Consider the following 23,352-nt stretch of genomic DNA (forward strand, 5'->3'; position numbering starts at 1 on the left):
CTTTAAAGATTCTCTGGCAAATTTCAAATATATTTTTTTCTCCTTATATCTAACCTTTTTATAAACGTGTACAAACCATTTCATCAAATTTAATTTGATACAAAGTTATATACTCAATCGCTTTTGCTTTAAAAAATATGTTACTGAATACTATGGGTTCAAATGCTAGAGGTATTGTTTGTAATTCTCAGAGTTGAAATTTCGGCTGTTTTCGAGAGAGAGAGAGAGAGAGAGAGAGAGAGAGAGAGAGAGAGAGAGAGAGTTGTGATCCCAAATTTATTCTGTAATTAAAAAGCTCCTATTGTTCCAGTTGTCATTTTTAAGTATGGCATTTTTTGTTATTTAAGCATTGTAAAATTCTCAATGACGGATGTGACGGAGAGATAGGCGGACAGAGGACAGACAGACAAACTCAGAGGAAACCTATAGTCCCCTTCGGTTTTAGGGGACTAAAAACGCCGACGTCGTGTGGTGTTAACTCACAGACACTGCCTAAAGTCTTGGGAACCGCAGCAGTTGTATGCATCGTGTGCATTCGTATAAATTTGAAATTTCGTATAAGAAGGTTGTAACCTCTTTGATCAGTATTCAATTCAGAGAGTTCTGTCTATTAATACTTCAGCTTAAGCTCGTATTAACGTTTTGAAGATATATCAACAGAATTAAACGAAAGTTTTCTTTGCTTTAGGAGTAAAGGGGACATATATAATCTTAATAAGACGTAAAATATTTTTTGAAAAAGATAATTTACCACCTATTCTCCCTCCCCATTTGTAGTTATACTTAATATCTAACCCCTAACCATTTCTTTCACGTATTGTTTTATCGTATTATTCAGATAAATATGGAACTGTATTTTTTCTCTCTAAATTTATATTTCTTGTCCCATTCTTGTAAGATTGATTGTATGTTGTTTAACGTCCCATTCGAGAATTTTTCACGCATATAGAGAGTCACCAGATACCAGTGAAGGGCTTCAATTTCTGACCTTTACTCGGCACTCAGGGCCATTGAGCAGTGAGGGATCTTTATCGTGCCAACGCCTGCCGTGACACAGCTCCTCAGTTTTTAAGGTCTCATCCGAAGGACCCGCAACTTTCTCTTCAAAGTGCCGAACGCATGGCGAAGGAACAGTTGCTACCCATTTTTTATCGACTTAGGTCAGTCGCGGCCAAGATTCGAACTCACGACCTCCCGATCACAGAGCGAGCGCTCTACCGACTGCACTGTAGGAAAGCTGATGACCATAATATAGTTTACGGTCATCAAAACATGTCGGCCGAGCTGATCGGTAAGAATTTTTCTATCAAGATATCAAACATTTGTTAGCATATCTGTGTAAATTTCGCTGAAAATTGAATGTACGCTAATGAAAATTTGCTATTGGTTATTGTAGCTTACTCGAACTTAAGAAAATAAAGCTGTAGTACGACCTCAAAGTTGTTTTTAGAATGATGACCGTAACAAAATATTAAGATGACCGTAATTGAAGTTTATTCAGTGAAGTGGGATGACCGTAAATTTATGATGACCGTAATATCAAACAGAAAGCGTCAAAATAAAGATTTGAAGTGTACACGTACCAAACGTTTTTTACGATCGGCAAAGATTCTGCGTGCGATCACACAACTAAGAAAATATGATAAATTTGAAATTCATTAAATAAACATTTATTGGTACAATAAATTGTTTTATATGCAAAATTTTTGTATTACCAATAACTTATGTAATTTATTATTTAATCATTATCCCTTTGGGTGCCCCTTACACTTACTACTTGGTCTTTACGATATTGACCAATCAGATGAGGTTATGCATATCACGTGGTTAATAAGCCCTTTTTGCTTAACTGCGGGATTAAATATCGCGCATGCGCTGAAGTACCATGGGGTGGCAAAAAGAATCATGGTGAAAAGTTGTTGTGTTGTTGGGTGTACTAACCGAGCCACAAAGGACTGTAAGGTGTCGTTTTTTAAGTTTCCTGCAAATAAAACGAAAAGGCGAGCATGGGTTAATGCTGTTAACAGGAAAGGCTGGTTGCCTAACAGCAGCAGCAGGATATGCAGTGAACATTTCGAGACGGGTTGGCACTCGGATGACCGTGAAGACCGTAATTACAGGCCGACATTATTTTCTTATAAGTGTACAAAGGAACAAAACAGTGAAAGATTTACAAGAGCATTCAGGAGAAATCTGACAAAGGTATGATAATTTGTATTATATAATACGAATATCTTATTTCAACATGCATTACAAACATGTCAACCCGAGATTCCTCTGTTGTCTACCTTATACCCATTAATTTGACGTGACATTTAGCCTGATTTGAGCTGGTCGCAATTCCAGGCTAAATACGTCTTATTGTACCAAATTTATTTATTAAAGTCTATTAAGATTAAATATTTCATCCCATTTCAAATATGTACAAGTCACTGCAAGTCATTTAATATTCATTAATGTGCTAATTTTTCTGGTTATTTAGATTTTCCTGGTGTAAATATGGCACAGTTACTTATTTGTTTTAGATTAGTGATTTGATTAATTGAAACTGTCCTCTTAACAATAGTGCAACTGTCAAACTGTTAAATAATTGAAATATTCAGTGTGCAGTTGCTATTTGTTTTGAAAAGTTTCACAAGCTACCCCATCTTTGCTGGTCAAAGTATGCTGGTCATTTATATGGGGAACCTGGATTCTACTAGTGCCATAAAGTAAGATCTATCCATATACGTTAAATTTGCTGGTTAAATTTGATGGAAAGAAGCACTTATCATATTTATATAACTGCACAGCCGTATTATACATTTAGTGTAGTACATATTTTGTTTGTCAAAATGTGCATTTACTTTGTATATCTGTGTTTAATGAAAAAATATTTAAATTTAAGGAATAAAGCATAAACAATTAACATGAGGTTTATCTTTTGTTTTCGAAGCTTAGAGTTAATTTTATTTGTAATATTATTGTTAGATGTAATTGATTTTTTCCCCTAGACTTTTGAGGAAGCAGCTGCAAAACAAGAACATTTAGAGAGAACCAGACTAGAGGCATCCATAAGAATGCATAGCTACAGTGTCCCTGAAGAGCAGCAGGCATCTCCAGGGAAATTGTACAATGTAAATGTATTTCATGAAGATGATGACATTGACATAGGTGTAGTCCTTACAGCTGATGAAGGTTTGGACTGTTTATTTTCCCAAAAGTATTTGCTTTGAAGTTAACTTATTTCTAAGTATTGAATTATTTTTTGAAAGATATAGTCCCATAACTGCAACAAGTTGAGCAACATGCATTAGTGTGTTATGAAAATTTGTTTGCTCACACCGCGTTGCTGTTATGAGACAATGTCTTTAAAAAGAAAATGATTCAATGTTTATATTTACATTTGTAACTCCTTGTCTTGTGTGCAAACATGATTTTCACTTCAAAACTCCTGTATTATCCTTTCGCTAAGTTACAATTAATGGAAGACTTAGAGCAATTGCAATCTTTTCAATCTGAGTGTGATTTTTAATTTTTGCTTAAATGATATTGCACTTGCATGGCCTTCAACATTTTTAACGTTAAAATAAAATGCATACTTTAATCTTTTGACCCCGTGTCCTGGTTATGGTATTTTGAATGTCACAGCTTTGCACACACTTTATAAGCAAACAGCATGTGGAATGTAAATACAGATGAACTTTGGTATCTCGAACACTGATATCTCGAATACCATGGATATGTCGAAGTGATTTGGAAGTCCCAACCCCTTATTGTTTAAGTATTTTACCCTGGAAATCTTGAATCCTCGGATATCTCAAAGTTTTTCCTCGGTCCCATTGAGTTTGATATAACAAGGGTTGACTGTATTACATTTTGAATACCAAAATTGATGTTGACTTTTTATTATGATGCTTTAATGGCAGGTAGCTGCAGTTAATAAAATCAACATGCTCCTCCTCACACACACAAAAGATACTTATGTTTTAATGTGATGGAGACCAATTGCAATGTATAGTCATTAATAGGTTCACAGTGTGACACTGATCCTCTTCTCCAAGAGAATGCCTTGTTGAAGGAGGAAAACATGCTTCTGAAGGAAAAGCTGCATAAACTACAATGGGGTGTAAACAAAATTAAAGATGATGATGTTGCAACAAGATTCTACACTGGGTTGCCCAGCTTCCCTGTTTTCCTCTGGCTGTACAAGTACAGTATTTTTAGGTCACCTGAGTTGAAAGCTCATGTGAGCTTTTCTGATCACCCATGATCACCCATTGTCCGTCGTCCGTCCGTCTGTAAACTTTTCATATTTCCAACTTCTGAAGAACCGCTGGGTCAATTTTAAGCAAAGTTGGTACAAAGCATCCTTGGGTAAAGGGGAGTGTAAATTGTTAAAATGAAGGGCCAAGCCCCCTTACAAGGAAGATAATCAAGAAAAGACAAAAATAGGGTGGGGTCATTAAAAAATCTTCTCAAGAACAGCTGGGCCAGAAAAGCTGAAACTTATATGGAAGCATCCTGGGGTAGTGTAGATTCTAAATTGTTCAAATCATGACCCCGGGGGTAAGGTGGGGCAACAATAGGTATTACAAGGGTGGAAATCTGGTGAAGAAGATCAAGGCCAAAGTTAATCAGGTGAGTGTTGTGGCCCATGGGCCTCTTGTTTTTATATGTATTAAATGAGCATCCTACATTTCATACAAAGACATGTAATATCAAATAAAATAGAAAAAGAATAAAAAAAAACTTTTGTGCAAGGTTGAAGGTACATGTATCATCTTAAGATTAGAACAGAAAAATGCATGTGCACAAGGGAGCTAATTCCTGAGTACTGTAGAATCAGAAATATTTGTTGGGGATTTAATTTCATTTATTTCTTTGTTAACAATAATCAACGAAATTAAATCCCACAAGAAATTTTATATGACTATATGATGAGTAGGAGTACATTCGTAACAACAAATTTTAATGCACACGAAACCCTTTTAGATGGCAAATCAACAAAATTTTATCCCCATGAAAATTTGTGCTTCTACAGTATATTCCATAATGAATGGACATTCAATTCTCTTTTGCAGTTTCCTACTTCCTAAGGCAAGATCTATGACCTATTGGATTGGTGAAGGTACGTCAGAGACAGGAAGGCAGAGGCCAAACAAAAGTACTCTCCCTCTCATTGATCAGTTGCTGGCCGTTCTTATGCGTCTGAAGGTTGGGCTTTTAGTAACTGATATTGCTGAACGGTTCGGAATCTCAACATCAAGATTTTCTTCTTTTTTCACGACATGGATTTGTCTTCTTCATGCTGAGCTCTGTGCTCTGAATAAGTTTCCCTCAAGAGAAAAAATTGCATCTTGTTTGCCTGAATGCATGAAAAAGTTTCCAAATTTAAGAGTAATTCTTGACTGTACTGAAATATATATTCAGAAATCATCAAGTTTAGTTAACCAGAATTTAACTTTTTCAAATTATAAACATCATACAACAATGAAGTTTTTGATAGGAATTTCACCTGCTGGAGTAATTTCTTTTGTGTCAAATGCATGGGGTGGGAAAACTTCAGACAGACAGATGGTTATTGATAGTGGGTTTTTGGATTTATTAGAACCAGGAGACAATGTAATGGCCGATAAAGGTTTTACAATTAGAGATTTACTGCAAGAAAGAGGTTGTACTTTAAATATTCCACCATTTAACACCAAAGGACAATTTTCAGTTGATGAAATCCTGTACACACAAGAAATTGCAAAAGTTCGCATTCATGTTGAGAGAAGTATAGGTAGGATTAAATGTTTTCATATTTTTGATGGTGTGATGCCACTTTCACTTGCACCTCTGTTAAATCAAATGTTTCAAGTTGCCAGTTTCTTGACAAATCTTGATGTTCCACTTATTGAAAATTAAATGTACAAAGAGATTTCTAGTCACTCTATAAAATGCCAGTTTTGTAGCTCACCCTGATGAAATAGAGATGAGAGTATCTATTAGTTAGGTAGATGCTTGGAAGGTAAGTTTGGAGGTATATTGGGTCCTTGAAAAAATGTATTTGGGAGGCATAAGCTGTTTACATGTTTTATGTCTGGCAGGCATAAGCTGTTTACATGTTTTATGTCTGGCTTTTTATTGAAAGTCATAGAATTTTACCTTTGTAAACTCCAAACCACCTTTAATAACCACTTTACCTATACATGTAAATAGAGAATTGAAGAATGAATCAATTTTTTTTCTCTTTTTTTTTTTTATCATGTAGATGCAATTTGCAAGCCCTGTTTTTGGACAAATAATGGTTGTAAAATGCACATGTTCATGTACATTAGGTCACATGAAATATATTGTCAACAGTTATTAGTTTTAAGTAAAGCTTTTGTATATAATGTCTACTATTCTGAAATCTATGAAAAGAAAAGAATATCTGTAGAAAGAGTTTATATATTTTTAAATGTTTCTGTTTCTTTTCAAAATAGAATTTAAACTTCATATATGTTACAGAAAATGCATTAAAATCAAAGAATACAAGATTCTGGGATTAAAATAAACTGTTTCGCTTATATTTTCTGGTCTTAAATAAATCAGATAGTTTCAGTACAAATGTTTGCAGTTAACATGAAAAAAATTAATTATTTAGGAATGAATTTAATAAGGTGGGTTGGGGCAGTTTAAGCTTTATAAACCGCGAAGCGATTTATAAAACAGCATAAACTGTTCCTACCCACTTTATACGGTAACCGTATAAATTGGGTAGCTATGAATTTCATTCCTTATATTTTAATTTTCTTTCATTTAGTGTAAGAAAAAAGATGATTGCCCTTAAAAAATTACTTCAAATTGTACAAAATTTAAATGTAACGTCAGGTGGAATGATATGTTTTTGACACAAGTCATTGTGATATAGGCAACCCATTTTATACAATATAAAGTAAATTTTTTATGCCCCGGGATCGAAAGATCCCGGGGGTATATTGTTTTTGTCATGTCTGTCTGTTTGTTTGTTTGTCTGTCTGTCTGTTGTCAACTTTAACCTTGCCCATAACTTTTGATTGGTTGGAGCTATGACTTTCATATTTCGCATGTGTATTCCTTGTGACAAGACCTTTCTTTATGTACCATCATATTTGACCTTTTGACCTTGACCTTGGAGTTTGACCCACTTTTGCAAAATTTTATGAGACTTTAACCTTGGCCATAATTTCTGAACAGTTGGTGCTTGGGGTTTTAGACTTCACATGTGTATTCCTTGAGACAAGGCCTTCCTATGGATACCAACAACTTTGACCTTGGAATTTGACCTACTTTTGAAAAACTTTAACCTTGGCCATAACTTTTGAACAGTTGGTGCTTGGGGTTTCAAACTTCACATTTATATTCCTTGTGACAAGACCTTCCTCTGGATATCAATCTCTTTGACCCTTTGACCTTGACCTAGGAGTTTGACCTACTTTCGAAAAACTTTAACCTTGGTCATAACTTTTTAATGGTTGTTGCTAGGGTTTTCATACTTCACATACTTATGTAATTCTTGTGACAAGACCTTCCTTTGATACCAACAACTTTGACCTTGATTTTGACGTTTTACTTACTTTTAAAAAACTTTAACCTTCGCTATAACTTTTGAACAGTTGCAGCTAGGGCTTTCAAATTTCACAAGTATGTTCCTCGAGACAAGACCTTTCTTTAGGTACCAACATTTTTTATCTTTTGGCCTGGATTTTGACTTGCATTTGAGAAACTTTAACCTTCGCCATAAGCTGCCGTACAGGGGCATCAGTGTTTCACAAACACATCTTGTTTATCCAATCAATTTCCGCATTATATCCAGCATTAAATTATACATGTATGTGGATCAATTATGTTCAGGCCCATGGGCCACTTATTCAACATCTTTAAGATGGGGTATTATATGTTTCCCATAGAATTCGTGAAGTTTTGAAATCATACTGGAAACGTAAGTGGAGTCAAAATGAATCCTTTCAATGTAAACATTGCTTTTAGTAGCAGCAGTCCAAATAACGAAGTCAGACCATGGTAAGCCTAAAACAGCCATCTCCCCTTGCACCTGAGCATAATACTTATGTTTACAGCTTAATTTTGCTTTCCCATTTTTCACTTCCATGAAATCCAGATGATCGTATAGCTCGTGCACTTCCTTACTGACAATGACTTTGCCATTAAGTGAATATGGACACTTGATCTCCAGGACACCTTCCTGAGAGCCCTCTGGCATACTCTTGTCCAGGATTTTGCCATCCCCAGATGCTCCAATAAATGGACATAATGCTAGTAAAGTCAAACCAAGTGGTTGGACAGAAACATCTGCAACTCTCCTCACAAGTTCTAAGTAATCCTGCCTGGCCATCTCCTCATGGTCAATTCCCCACTGGACTGCAGGTGGCATTGACGGGTACCTGTTATTAGGTTGTTATTAGCTCACCTGAGCCGAAGGCTCAAGTGAGCTTTTCTGATCAAAATTTGTCCGTTGTCTGTCGGCGGCGGCGTTGTTGTTGTTGTCGTTGTAAACTTTTCACAATTTCTTCTTCTTCTCCAGAACTACTAGGCCAATTTCAACCAAACTTGGCACAGAGTATCCTTGGGTGAAGGGAATTCAAGTTTGTTCAAACAAAGGGCCACGCCTTCTTCCAAGGGGAGATAATCATGAATTCATGAAAAATTAATGGCATCATTTAAAAATCTTCTTTGCAAGAACCACTGTGCTTGAAAATATGAAACTTATATGGAAGCATCCTCAGGTAGTGTAGATTCAAGTTTGTTCAAATCATGACACCCGGGGGTAGGATGGGGCCACAATGGGCGATCAAAGTTTTACATAAAATGCATAGGAAAAATTTGTAAAAACCTTTCTCTCAAGAACAGCAAAGCCATGATTGGTTTTTTTTATGGGTGCATCCTCAGGTAGTGTAGATTCAAATTTGTTTAAATCATGACCCCCCAGGGGTAGGGTGGGACCACTATGGGTGATTAAAGTTTTACATAGGAATACATAAGAAAAAGCAAGCCTTTTAAAATCTTCTTCTGCAAAGCAATAATTAGTCATATATAAATGCAAGCATCCTCAGGTAATGTAGATTCAAATTGTTATACAAAGGAATACATATGATATATCAATAAAAATTGTCTTTCTAAGAACAGCATAGCCATTATTTGTCATATTAATTCAAAAGCATCCCTTTGAAGTATAGATTCAAGTTCAAATTAACACCCCCCCCCCCTCTGAACCACTTTTATATCAAAACTTTTCAAGACTGAACTGATTTCTGCTTTTTCCTAGCCAGAGTGCTCAGGTGAGCGATGTGGCCCCTGGGCCTCTTATTTTTAAATGTCATATATATGCAGTATAATATTGAAATTACTAACAGGTCCAGCTGAACTCTAACATATTTTGCAAGGAAAAGGAGGGTAAGAAAAATTGTATGTAAAAAATGTTTTCTAAAGAGGTTAGTCAAATTATTATTCAAAATTCTAATTTTCTGTTCTTTGGTTTACCTGATAGGCAACAGGATTTGTCTGTATATTTAGAATGTAAAATTAAGTAAGAATGCTCTAAAGTTTAATTTTAATTTTTCTGCAGAAAATGAATCATACCGTTGAAGACTGGAACCATGGAGAATTCCAGAGATGAGGCTCCTAGGATGTTCCCCTGCCCTGATAATGTCTCCAAAGATTGAGGAAGTTAAGCGACCCTTATGGAGTGATATCCATTCTGGACTATTGCGCTGTGATCTGGTTCTCATCTCCACAAAGGACGATAACTCCTCACTGATTGGTTGCAGAATGTTAGCTGAAAGGTTTTAGAATACTGAAAATCATTTTGAAGTACATGCATTGTTTTATCAAAATTTTGATTGAAGAAATTGGCAATAAAATTTTAGTGATCAGAAGAAATTGAGTATACCATGCAGAGATTCAGACAAATCCACCAACTTTTGCAAATCAGTCTCTAGAGGATTCACGTAAGAAGTCACTGTTACTTCACTCACTGGGGTTGGTGTTCTTTCCGGAATATCCCATATACATGCCATTCCTGAATACAAGAAAAAAGAATATGAGTTAACCTTTTACTTTGAATTATTGTCTCCAATATCCCCTAATCTAAATGTGCAGTAGTAATTACCTGTGTTGGGAAAAACATCCCTCAATGCTTGGAGAGCACTTAAATCTGTGTCCCTGTGATCTGGGTGTCTTGGATCAAACTGTATAGTTTTTTTAATTGGTTGATCTCCACCGCTTGCTGAAATTTGTCAGAAACATTTATATCTTAATCCTGATTTAAATTTCTGCAGCTGCTGTCATTCATGGCTGCAATTACCATAGTTACCATAGTTACTTTACCTATTGAACCTGCTTTTCTTAAATTCATCTCGGATAAGGGTGCTGCAGGAAGATTCAGTTGTCTGGGCACATTCCATTTACAGAGTTTTGATGTACAGGAATTTTCTGCTTCTTTCTTGATAGAATTAAGGGCAAAAAGAAGGCTCCCAATGTGACTGCATGACTGAGCCAACCTAAAAGTAATGTGACAATTGTAGTACTTTTTTTTCAAATTTATGTAACAAGTTAATGTCTATTTCTATTTTTTGTGCTATAAATAAAATACTGAGTAATGATTTTTTTTATACATCATTCATATGCAATATAAAATCAGAATGTGAAGGGACAATGGTTCATATTCCTCAAGCAGGAAGCAATTAATCGCTCTGATTATTAAGTTGTGGAACTTGTAGTTTTGATAGTTAAGTACCATTATATATAAGGTGTTTATACTTGTATGACTTATACATACACTGAGTATATATACACAGGGCTTGAACATTACGATATCTGATACATGTATATTAAATGTAATTCCTACCCTATAGGACACTGACAGTAAGCATGGTTAATTGTCATTTCCCCCTCCAGACATCTAGCAGATATGAAAATCTGATATTTAATTTTCTTCATAGATGCAAGGCAGAATGCCTTGAAGTATATGGTTGAGTCATTCACCTGAAAAAAAGTATATTACAAACATGTAAAAGAGATATCATAATATGGACGAAAGTAGTTTCACTTTTTTTTTTTTTTAAAAATTGAAATTTAAAATACAATTATGTTTCCCCTGATTATTGTACTGCTTGGTAATTTCTTATTTTAATTTTGCCAACCTTATTATTATTATTTTTTTTAAAAATAGTTTTGCTACCGTCACAAAATAAAGATTACCTTGGCCATGAGGATTTCCTTCACATCTCCTGCCTCAAAATGTTTTGCAGCACGATCTAGACCACGAAAATTTTGGACTGCACGGCCTTGTACCTGGCGATCGACCATAAAGCGGACGATCGCCGAGAATGGTAGATCAGGTATCGCCTCCGCATCTAACGATACATACTGTACCTCGGTAAAATGGGGCGTATCTAAAGGACTACCCTCGAAATGGATAGGGACATTAAGGTTTAAGATGGAGTTGATTATTTCCTCTTTTGTCTTTTTTTCAAAAACCACTCCCAACTCCTCTGCTAACCGCTGTAAGGAATTTTTTTTAAGTTTGTTTAAACTTTCCCGGGTCGCCATCTTACTCTATGTAAACATTGCCGTAACCAAGGCTTTGCCGGAAATTAGTTACGTATGCACAGTCATATTATTGGAAATTAGAGAAAAAAACAGTCTCATGAAAAAATATAGAATTTATTATCGTAATATTTTACTAAATAATCTGTAGCAAAACTTTTATTCATGTTAATGTCAAAGTACACGTGAATTTATGCCACTCTCTATTTTGCCACCCCATGAGCGTTATGCGCATGCGTGCATATTATCTTGAAAGAGTCTATTCACTCTAGCCATTTTCAATCGGAGAAGAAGCCACGGAATTTTCCAACAAGCGATTATCATACATTTGCAGTATTTCAGCAGCGTTTTGGCACAAACTTTTGCAGTAACGTTCTTATGTTCTATTATGGATTAGTTTTTTGATAATTTAGGTGCGTATTTTTTGCAAATTTGCATTCAATTTGAAGTAAACATTTGGCTACGTCTGGTTTGTTTACATCTATAAATAGACAGACTCAGTCAATGTAAACATGGCTGCGGGACGGGTAAAAGTGGTGATTCTGGGACACTCGTTTATACGCCGTTTGCGAGATTTTGTGTTTGCAACACCGGATTTTTACAATTTGCGGCTATATCCTTCACATTTCTCTGTGGAATTTCGAGCAAGAGGAGGTTTAACGATCAGACAATTAGCAAATTGTTCCAGTTTGATAAACTTTGTGGACCAAGATGTGTGTTTTCTACAAATCGGTAGCAATGACTTATGTGATGCATCATTACCAGTTAAAGACATTGCCAATGCAATAACATCCTTTGCCTCATTTCTGATAATTACAGGAAAAGTGAAAATCGTGATTATTGGCCAGGTGCTTTTTAGGTCATCACAAGTTACAGACCCTTGGTACAACGACAGAGTCACAGAGCTCAATGTGTTGCTAGAATCCCTGTGCATAAATTCAGACACAAAGTTAAAGTTTTGGCATCACCATGGTTTCTGGAGTGATCCGAGTATGTCTCACCTATCACCCGATGGTGTCCACCTACAGAATCCCAGAGAAAATGCCCGTCCCATGCAGAAATATGCTCAAAGTATCAAAAGTGCAATACTGCATTGTGCCCGCACCTTCATGCTCAGATAAGTAATGTAAAATTTATCTATAGCCAGTATACAATTTATTCAACCTTAAATTTTATGGTGGTATGTTTATGGCACAAACTAAAATCATAATATTTTTACTTTGCCATGATTATTCAATGGCCTCAGTATAATTTAATGCAGTGCATGTATATCCTGTTTCTTCAAACTATTAAAAATGCTATATCAATTCAGGTTAATTTGCATCCTGAATTTTATTCATGTAAATTCTTACTTTGACAAACAATAACACCACCTATCATTTTTAACAATTCTATACCATGTCATTTAACTTGGATTCAATTTCTTTCAAGCAATTATACGCCATGTCAAGTATGGCAGACACAAATTGTTACTATGCATTTTTACGCCATGTCAATTATGGCGGATGCATTGTACTCGGCATGTTTACACCATGTCTATTATGGCAGATGCATATTTTACAATGAAATTTTATGCCTTTCAATTAGGGCATGTACATTTTTACAATGCATTTTTACGTCATATCAATTATGGCGGATGCAATTCTGTTTACAAGCATTTTTACGCTTTGTCAATTATGGCGGATGCTTAAATTGTATGTGCTTCAAATATTACAAGCATTTCAGGTCATACTGTTTGTGACCAAAGCTTGTAATTAAATAAGCTCAAATTTTGCAATTATATGCCATGTCAATTATTGCTAATGCAATTTTTACAATGCATTTTCACGCATGTCAATTATGGCGGATGCATTTTTGTTTACAAGCATTTTTACGCTTTGTCAATTATGGCGGATGCTTGAATTGTATGTGCTTCAAATATTACAAGCATTTCAGGTCATACTGTTTGTGACCAAAGCTTGTAATTCAATAAGCTCAAAATTTGAATTTACATGCCATATCAATTATAGCTAATGCTAATTTTACAATGCATTTTTACGTCATGTCAATATGGCGGATGCATTTTTCAAGCATTTTTACGCCATGTCAGTTATGGTGGATGCTTGAATTCAATACGGTTCACAATATTATAAGCATTTAAGGTCATAATATTTATGACCAATGCTTGTAATTACATAACCTCAAGAATTTGCATTTTACACCATGTCAGTTATGGTTGATGCTTACAATATTATGAACCTTTTGCCATGTTAATCATGGTGGTTGCTTTTGATTTTAATCATGTTATGTCGTGTCAGTTATGGCAATTACTTTTTCACATTTGATTTGGCTTCTTGTCTTATAATTTCTAAGATAAATGCATTGAATAGGCTAGTGTCCTTTATTCAATTCAATTTGCAATCATATTAAATTACAACATTTCCTAAATGTTGAGAGATGATAGTGATCTATACCCAAAGCTGTTAAAATTAATTGCTTCAAAATTATTACCTTATTGGTGAAATCAAATCTTAACAACATACTGTTTTAATTTCATTTAAATGATATATCAGCATTGTTTCTAATGGATGCCAATTAGTTATTTATCACTCAATTTTTCAGTATTTCACCATGGGTCCAAAAAGAAAACAAATCTCGTCTTCAACAACTTCTCAAAATGATGTGTCCAAGCAGGCCAAGCGTTCTTCAAATAAGCGTCAAAAGCAGTCATCTCTACCTGTGGACAATCAACCTAATATTAATTATGATTTATTAGCTGAAGCCATTTTGAAAAAACAGCAAGCTGTAAATGTCAACCTACTCAGTGACTCACCCATACAACAAACAGTAAATCCTACTCAAGATTCATCATCAATTGATGTTACTGAACCTGCTGTCTGCACCATTTCCCAAACTTATCTGCCAACCCAAACAGAAGCAGCAGGCCCTTCAACTACACAGACACCGACTACTACAGAACCTCCATCTACAAGTGTCAACCACATCAACCATTTCTCATCTTTTTTTGCATGAACTATTTGCAGGTGAGTTGGGGGCAAACTCTAATGTAAATGTGTCTACAAATCCACCATTATCAATAGATGAGGGTATTCCCCTAGGTGCAAACACCCCTCACAGAATCAAACAAAAAATTTGGTCTGATCAATTTTTTGACTTCCGTTCCCTGCTTCCCAATTACAAAGAAAGCACTGTCTCCATTCAAATTAATCAAAGTTCTTTAAGTTTCTCAAACCAAGCTGCTTCAAAATTTCCCACCTCTTTGTCAATAGAACAGTGGACAACTGCATTCCACATCTTCATGGCCATCTATATTGAAAAGAAACCAGAAGATGCCCCTCATTTATTGAAATATGCTTCTACTATTAGAGAAATTGCCGCCACCAATGGAGACGCAGCATGGCGTCATTACGATGAAACATTTAGAAAACTTCGCCAGTCGCATACTCTACCTTGGCAAAGAACCATTTCAGAGCTCATGGTCTCTGCTTGCACCATTCATCGTTCAAAGCAGCTTTTTCGAAACAATTTTCGTTCCAAATTTAATGACAAATCCCCCAAAGTGTGTTTCAACTTCAACAATGGCACCAAATGCAGATCAAACCCTTGCATCTACAAACATGCCTGTCAATCTTGTGGAGACTCAAATCATCCAAGAATTAAATGCTCAAAAAACCAAACAACCAATCCAAAATACCCAAAACAAAGTTCCTACGCCAATAAACGTTCCGAATCTAATTCATGAGTTACAAGGTTATGATCAGAATCTGTCTTCCTATTTGGTAAATGGCTTTCAGTTTGGCTTTAAATTAGGATGTGTAGGTGAGCCAACCCATTGTGTACACAAAAATCATAACTCTGTTTTCAAAAACCCAAGTATAGTTCAAGAAAAATTAACCAAAGAATTTACATTAGGTCGAATCTCTGAAGCTCACAAGCAAATACCATTTGAGAATTATGTCTGCTCCCCATTGGGTTTAGTTCCTAAGAAAACACCTGGAGAATATCGCATAATTCATGACTTGTCCTTTCCAAAGAATCAATCAGTCAATTCCTATATTCCAAAATGCAATTCTCAAGTTCAATATGAATCTATTGAACATGTAATTCAATTAATCAAACAATTTGGCCCGCATTCTTTAATGGCAAAGATGGATATTGAGGACGGGTTCAGGAACATTCCCATTCATCCTACTGATTACCACTTGTTAGGTTTTAGTTGGGATGGGGCTTACTTTTTTGACAAGTGCCTCCCAATGGGAGCCAGTAGCTCTTGTCAGATTTTCGAAAAATTAAGTACAGCCCTTCATTGGATAATGATTCATAAATACAATGCTTCAGGTATGTCTCATTTGATTGACGATTTCTTTTTCATTGGTCCCCCCAATTCAGAAAAATGCTTGCAAGATGTACTTAATTTCGAAAAATTGTGCAAAACTATTGGTATACCAATCAAACAATCAAAAACTGTTTTTCCTACAACTACTTTAACCATTTATGGAATCGAAGTTGACTCCGTTAAGATGGAAAGCAGACTTCCATCTGAGAAGTTAGTTAAACTCAAAGGTGCTCTTGCAGCTACCAGCAAAAGAAAGAAAATTTCACTTCAAGATTTACAATCCCTTATTGGATTGTTAAATTTTGCATGTTCTGTTGTGGTGCCTGGTCGTGCATTTCTTAGACGACTTATAGACCTTACTTGCAATGTATATAACCCAAACCATTATATCAGATTGAATTCAGAAGCAAGATGTGATATCAAAGCATGGCAAGATTTCATTGTGGATTTCAATGGCAAGTCAATTTTCCTTCAAGAGGAATGGACAGCTTCCTACAAACTTAACTTGTTTACTGACGCTTCTGGTTCATTAGGGTATGCAGCCGTTTTAGGATCGCAATGGTTCGCAGCATCTTGGCTGGAAGAACACAAATCATATCAGATTGCAATTAAAGAACTATTTCCAATTGTCCTGTCTTTGGAATTGTGGAGCCAAAAATTGAGAAACCATAAAATACTGTTTTTTTCTGACAATATGGCTGTGGTTGAAATCATCAACAAACAGTCTAGCAAAGATAAAACCCTCATGAGATTAGTGCGTCGTCTTGTGCTTGCAGGTCTAAATTTTAATGTTCTCTTCAGAGCCAAACACATTCCAGGAAAATCAAATGTTGTTGCTGACCACTTGTCACGTTTTAAATTTCAGGAGGCCAAAGCAATAGCCCCATGGTTAAATCCTCAACCAACACTTCTCCCTTCACAAATGGTGTTCATTTAACCACAGAGAGCCTCCAGTTACTGGTAGCAGCCATAGCACCATCTACTCGAAGAGCTTACTTGCGGAGTTGGACCTTGCTTTTAGATTATTGCAGCAGATCAGATTCCCCATTCACATTTCCTTGCTCACCAATTTTGATTTCCAACTTTATCAGCCATTTACATTTCCAAAATCTTAGTGCTTCAACAATTACATCTCATGTGTCGGCCATAAGCTATGTGCATAAACTTTGTAACGTTAATGACCCAACACATCATTTTGTGGTTCGCAAAATCTTGAAAGGCTGTCAACAGTTAAAAACTTCTCCAGATACTAGAATGCCCATTACTAAGCCCATCCTGCTAAAACTTTTATTGGCTTTACAAAACACTGTATCTGATAACAACAATATCATTATGCTTCGTGCTATTTTCCTTTTGGCTTTTCATGGATTTTTTCGCCTAGGAGAATTAGTTGTACAAGACAAAGAACACGTTACTAGAGTTCTTCAAAGGGCTGATCTTAATTTTGTCAAAGATCAGGGTGTACAAATCAGGCTCAGATATTTCAAGCACATGAAAAACAACCAACCTGTAACCATTTTGCTCTCCCCTAGTAAAGATGTTCAAATATGTCCTGTACGTGCCCTGTATTTGTACACTTGCAGTTTCAGCCACAAATCTGGTCCATTTTTCTCCTTTAAATCTGGTGCACCAGTTTCCCGTTCATTTGTAGTGTCAAACTTGAAAGCAGCTTTGACATTTTGTAACTTAAATCCAAACCTTTATAAAGGACACAGTTTTAGGATTGGTGCGGCAACAGAAGCCGCCCGCCTGGGTTTTTCTGAAAGTTATATTCAGCAGCTTGGTCGATGGCATTCAAATGCCGTTCAACGGTACATAAGGATCAATTCATTTTCATTATAAACATTGAAGCAATCCGTTTAATTTCCATATTACATGTACAATTACTCCCATTTAATTACACCCTTTTATGAATAATGATACAGGGGGAAACAGGCCAGTATTTGACTGCTGTTTCCGGAAATAGGCCAGTATTTGACTGCTATTTCCCATAACATACCTATGTTAGCAGGATATTTTTGCTTGATGAATAGTTTTTATGATTGATTTTTTCTTAGTTGAACAGGCCAGTATTTGACTGCTGTTCTTATGTGCCATGAACATTGTTGTAGGCCAGTATTTGACTGCTACACAATGTATGCTTTACTGTATATAGACTATACATTTAGTTTTGCCCCCAACTCATGACATTCACTTTGTGACACTTTGTTTTAGATATTTTCAATGTTCTTGAATTTTGTTGTGTTTGTTAAAATTTAATTTGTATCCATTTTACACGGTATTGCACAGGCCAGAATCTGTCTGCTGTGCTTATTCAGTCATCATTGAAATTGCAGTTTTAATTGTTTTACCTGGCTATTCTTGGGTGGCGCAGAAAGTCACTTACTGAAGGCAGCATGTTTCCTTTCTTTATGGCTTTTTTGTGCACCACCTTTTTGCTTCTTAAGTGTTTTTTACCAGTTATACTATTGGCTGGGCTAATTTTGTCATGTGTTTAGCAAGAATTATGTCATGTGACTAGTCAGCATTTTTAACTAGTCAATTTGTCATGTGACTAGTCAGCATGTTTATCTAGTCAATTTGTATGTACTATATATTTTGTTTTAAGCCCAGCCAATTAATTGTGATATAAGTTTATGTAATAGTTAAATGTAGTTTTTAGTCATTTGTTAGTTTCAATAAATGACATTTTCACTCAATGTTTCTTTCTTAATACTGTATATAAGAGGTTAAGCAAAAACAAGCTGCGAATAGCCAGAATTGTCCCCTCTCACTACAGGGAAAATTTGTGGATATAAATACCCTTAACAGTTTAATGAAATATAGTAAGAGTTTACCGATTTACATGGGCTGAAAGTCTGTCGAAACAGAACAGGACACCGACCATTTGATTTTTTAAGAAAGGTGGGGGGGACAGATTTTCGAATTTTCTGCTTGGATAATGTCCACATTTTAAGACAGCAAAATCAAAATTCCAGAACTCTTGCTTTTAATTGTCTATTGGCACTCGATTAAAATAAATCAGATACTAACAAAAAGTATTGAAAGGGCCGAATTTTAGGATTACAGAAAAGCAGGTTTTATTGTCTATGGAATGGCTGTTCAATCACAGGAGTTGGCATACCTATAAATTTTACCGAATTTTCAGTAAATAAAAAAAAATAAATACACTATACTATAAAAATAACAATTACAGGAGTTGGGATACCTATCAATTAAACTACAATAACAAGTGTTATCATTTTACAGAAAATTGATATCATTATAGTATTTATATTGTTTACTTACGGGATACGGAAAATTTCGGGGAAATGATAGGTATGTGTCTTTTTTGACATATTTTATTGCTTTCTTACAAAAGTCGTCATGTTACAAATTTTATCTAAGAAATAAATTATGCCAGAAAGGCCATATTCCAACTCCTGTGGTTCAATTAATGATAGCTTACTCTATTAAACTCAATTCAATTCAAATCTTTATTGCCTCAGAGTTGTACAACTCATCGGGATATCACAAAATGTGACGGGGGGGGGGGGGGGGGGGGGTTGTGAGGCTGCCTTCCCCCCCCCCCCCCCAACACACACATTCAATTTAGGATTTTTCGAATTCGAACAATTTTCCTGTTTTATTTTGCTTGTCAAACTTTCTAAGGTAATTTTAGATTTTTACACCCCCCCCCTGCCTTTTTAAAAAACGATACTACGTGCCTGCAAATAAATTTTATTCTGTTGAAATATATCATATGAGATATTATAACTGCTATAATATTGAGGTAAAATTTTGCGAGCCCTCCTGTTCGTTTTCCGTAGTATCTCCTTGATTAACATAGTAAAGTTTAATTTCTGATATTTATGTGGGTCAATTTTAAAGGTTAAAAACGATATATCACAATGACCGATTGCCTTATTTGAATTTAATAATATATTATACATCGAAATAATACTTCCTAAACAGAATTTACTCTGATTTGTGCTTTTTGTTTTCATGCGTTTAATTTATGATCGCTATTTCCCAGATATACGATCGCTTAATAAACGATACATGTCGTTCACGATCGCCTCGCAGTTGTCAAAATTTCCAATTAAAAGTTGTTTTGATGCTAATGTATACAGTTTTAATTTTAAAATTTTAGTTCATACCTCTAAGAATGACCTTCAATGTTGATAGATGATAACAATCTAAACTATCTCAAAGGATGGAAATTCGATGTTTGGAGCATTGTCGATTTGATCCGTAACATTTGCACAGAAATTATTTTCCAAATTTAAATCTTTTCTAGCATTATTTACAGCTGGCTATACTCTAGGACATACAAAACTGCTTTAACTTACTCCCTACGATACTTTCTTCTTCAGTGATTTTATCAGTGTAGCAGATCGCATCAGAGTTGTTTACAGGGGTGTTATAGAACATGTAGAATTGATGTTAAATAAGATAAAAAAAAACATCCAGTAACATGATTTTGTACAAAGATTACGGTCATCTATATAACTATTTTAGTCATCATCTTCTCGCTGGAATGTGTTTGTTACGCGGTCATCATACTGCAAAATTTCGAAAGCCTTTATCATTTCATTTTCTTTCGTTTGGGTAAACAACAACTACTGGTGTGGAGATAACATCGATGTTCGTTTAACCATTATCTTAAATTATTCAGTTTTATTGAATAATGTTTATAATCGCCGTCGAAAATTTTCAACCGATCCTCTCAGCCGACATGCTTGGATGACCGTAAACTATATTATGGTCATCGGCTTACCTACAGTGCGACTAAGCTACCATGAACGGTCATTCTGTAAGAAAACAGTCTCTTAATCATCCTAGGAGTACCGTACTTGTACGTCTTCCATCCCTTTCTTTCTCTCTAAGTTGCAGTTTAAATCCGCTAAATACATGTACATGTAGTAACCTAACAAATTAGACATTTTTGCCTAAATAAAACATTTATGCATATAAAATATCACAAATATATACATGTATCATAAATTTCTTTCTTCTTTCGAAAAAAAATAATTCTGGTTATAACGCGGTATTTGATTGGATAAACAATTTACTTTTTATTGTATAAATAGGGTTGCTTTTATGGCGTCGTTCTGAAAAAAATGTGACAAATTTCGATATAAAAGCAATTATTCACATTTAAATTACGAGGAAACTAATCCGAAGACATATTAATTTTTTTACAAAGATTTATTTCAAATCATCCCTACGTTAAATAACTGGAGAGAAAACAATTTTGTCTGCACCATTTGGAAGTTATTGTTAATTTTTCTGAAACTAATTCTTGCCCCAAAACGAGTCAAAATGACGTTTTCCCCACAGAATTCAATAGAATAACTTCGAAAATGTTACAAATGGATCTTGTATACTCAGCATAACATAAGTGAATACTTTGAAACTTTACGATGATACATTGCTTCTGTTCTAGCTTTAAATACGGATTTTTCTGTTTAACTGACCAATACAAAAAGATATATCATCTCTTATATCAAGGATGTTTGGTCTGCTACCCAGAACCATGGAAGCAACATCTTCAGAACGTACTGAATTTAAATTTTGCATTTTATTTACTTCATAAGAAATTAAAGCTTTTGAATTGCAGCCGGGAATCAATTTTAAACAAGACATCGGAGGTGTAAATGAAAGCAGCGATAGAACAACCCAAGTTAATAAAGTTTAAATTTATCATCGAATGGCAATTATGGTAAAGTGAAATATAAGCGTATTGACTGAATACATATATTCTTTTGCTAAATACGTGCATTCTTTTTAAAAAAATAAAATAAAATAAAATAAAAAAGGACCAGTGTCAACGTCCCACAGTGAGATTCGAACACGTGGCGTAAGGATCAACTCTTTACTCCGCAACTCTAGAGCAAACGCTCTACCACTGCAGCACGCGGCGACTATATGTTATGTGATCTACTAAAATGTATATTTGATTGCGTATTTTCCACCATTATTAAGCGTTTACTTTCATCTTTATAACAAGTTATCTACGAATTTAGTTCCACATCTTTGTACATGAAATTTATTTGCAAAATTTGAGGTAAAAATTTTTCGGGGATCATACTTTGAAATCAGAGGAATGTCCCTCAGTATTATCCCCGTCATCACTTATAATTACAGTATTCCTTTCTCTAAGGCAAAAAAAAAAAATGATGAAAATGGGGAGGCATTTTTACTTCATGTTTGAAACAAAGTGAAGAAGCAGTAACCAGTCGGACCCAGCACTGACATATTCAGACAGGACCCCTCACCCCCCACCCCTTTCTTAGGGTTTTCTTTTTTGTCATAATTTTTAATTTATTTATTATCCCCTCGCGCAACTAGTTGCGGAAGATATAGCATCGGTACTGTGCGTATGTGTGTGTGTTAGTGTGTCCGTTACAGCTTGTGGGCAAGATTTAAAGAGAACCTTTGCACTATCATTTCTCATCCTTCGCATACTTAAGGACGAACCCTATTCATTTTCAAGTTAATCGGTAAAATAGTTCTTAAAATATCGCGTTTTTACTACCTTCAAACCCTGCAATTTTATGTACGAGTTGACAATACTCACTTCCAGTAAATTTAACAGGTTAAAATTCGGATCGTTTCGATAGAGCCGCTTCGGTAAGTTCTACTTTGTAGTTGCGTCTTGTCATATTATTGTGCGTATCATGAGAAAGTTTGTATGAAATAAAAGCGTCATCTCCGTTACTGAGTAACTGAAATAGTTTGATGAACGTAGCGGTTTCAATGCCAAATTACCACACATGTGTGATTACAATAGGGGCCCGTGGAATTTAATCTTAAGGCGCATGTAATTCTTGAAAGCTATAAATATAAAGTTTCACAAGTTTCATTGACATTTCAACACCGGTATATTGTCATTTTTCAATACTAAAAAATATTACTTCCGTGCGTATTTTCAGATTTGATGCTTATTGCATGCTACTGTGAGGTTTACTCAGGTAGGTTAATTAATGAAATTTAGAGCATACGTGATATGTTTCTGCTAGGAATAAGGGAAACTGCCTTATTAGGTATGCTTGTTATAACCCAACCTACCCCCCCCCCCACCCCCCCACCCCCCCCGCCCGGAATATATCCACCTTGACTTTTGTTGAAATTTAATTAGTGTTGCAATACATTTTAATTTCTTTACCTAATTTTAAACTTTATATAGTAATACTGGGTACCCTTGATTACTAGGCCTATATGATTGTATTTTGTTTAACGTCCCTCTTGAGAAAGAGCTAGGTTCACTTTATGCATAAAATGGCCCTGTAGATATACCAGTTTATTGACTTACACTTTATGTTCCTTTTTAAACATCAAGACAAAGTAGGGACTTAGTGCTTTCATTTCCTATTAAAAATTTTCTCCTTAAAGCCAAGGTCTTGGAAAACAGGCTTCATGGAATTGCAATGTTCTTGAATTTTAAGGACAACAAGTATCTTTGAGTACTTTCACAGAAGAGA

General features: G+C 35.2%; 4 protein-coding genes across 4 annotated transcripts; all 4 read left to right on the forward strand.

The window, feature by feature from the left end:
• The first annotated feature begins 1,905 nt into the window (after positions 1–1,905).
• LOC133200316 (THAP domain-containing protein 11-like) lies at positions 1,906–4,806 on the forward strand. Its single transcript, XM_061336134.1, has 4 exons — positions 1,906–2,202; positions 2,994–3,177; positions 4,011–4,206; positions 4,770–4,806. The coding sequence occupies exons 1-4, from the start codon at positions 1,906–1,908 to the stop codon at positions 4,804–4,806; spliced, it is 714 nt and encodes a 237-aa protein (XP_061192118.1).
• Positions 4,807–4,974: 168 nt separating this feature from the next.
• Positions 4,975–5,893, forward strand: LOC133200317 (uncharacterized). The gene has a single exon (XM_061336135.1). The coding sequence runs from the start codon at positions 4,975–4,977 to the stop codon at positions 5,887–5,889; it is 915 nt and encodes a 304-aa protein (XP_061192119.1). The 3' UTR covers positions 5,890–5,893.
• A 5,952-nt stretch (positions 5,894–11,845) lies between these two features.
• On the forward strand, positions 11,846–18,585 carry LOC133200273 (uncharacterized). Its single transcript, XM_061336085.1, has 2 exons — positions 11,846–14,573; positions 16,752–18,585. Exons 1-2 carry the CDS (start codon positions 14,408–14,410, stop codon positions 17,726–17,728), a joined length of 1,143 nt encoding a protein of 380 aa, XP_061192069.1. The 5' UTR covers positions 11,846–14,407; the 3' UTR covers positions 17,729–18,585.
• On the forward strand, positions 12,063–12,671 carry LOC133200319 (uncharacterized). The gene has a single exon (XM_061336136.1). The coding sequence runs from the start codon at positions 12,063–12,065 to the stop codon at positions 12,669–12,671; it is 609 nt and encodes a 202-aa protein (XP_061192120.1).
• Positions 18,586–23,352: the final 4,767 nt, after the last annotated feature.

Source organism: Saccostrea echinata, unplaced genomic scaffold (assembly GCF_033153115.1).
Source record: "Saccostrea echinata isolate AGI-Se365-2 ecotype Australia unplaced genomic scaffold, CSIRO_AGI_Sech_v1 ptg000038l, whole genome shotgun sequence".
In the NCBI taxonomy this organism is placed as follows: domain Eukaryota; kingdom Metazoa; phylum Mollusca; class Bivalvia; order Ostreida; family Ostreidae; genus Saccostrea; species Saccostrea echinata.

Coding starts and splice junctions, on each gene's coding strand:
- LOC133200316 (XM_061336134.1), top strand. CDS start 1,906: ATGGTGAAAAGTTGTTGTGTTGTTGGGTGTACTAACCGAGCCACAAAG. Junction 2,203..2,993: donor TCAGGAGAAATCTGACAAAG/GTATGATAATTT, acceptor TTTTTCCCCTAG/ACTTTTGAGGAAGCAGCTGC. Junction 3,178..4,010: donor AGTCCTTACAGCTGATGAAG/GTTTGGACTGTT, acceptor AGTCATTAATAG/GTTCACAGTGTGACACTGAT.
- LOC133200317 (XM_061336135.1), top strand. CDS start 4,975: ATGGCAAATCAACAAAATTTTATCCCCATGAAAATTTGTGCTTCTACA.
- LOC133200319 (XM_061336136.1), top strand. CDS start 12,063: ATGGCTGCGGGACGGGTAAAAGTGGTGATTCTGGGACACTCGTTTATA.
- LOC133200273 (XM_061336085.1), top strand. CDS start 14,408: ATGTTACTGAACCTGCTGTCTGCACCATTTCCCAAACTTATCTGCCAA. Junction 14,574..16,751: donor TTTGCATGAACTATTTGCAG/GTGAGTTGGGGG, acceptor TTTAAATTTCAG/GAGGCCAAAGCAATAGCCCC.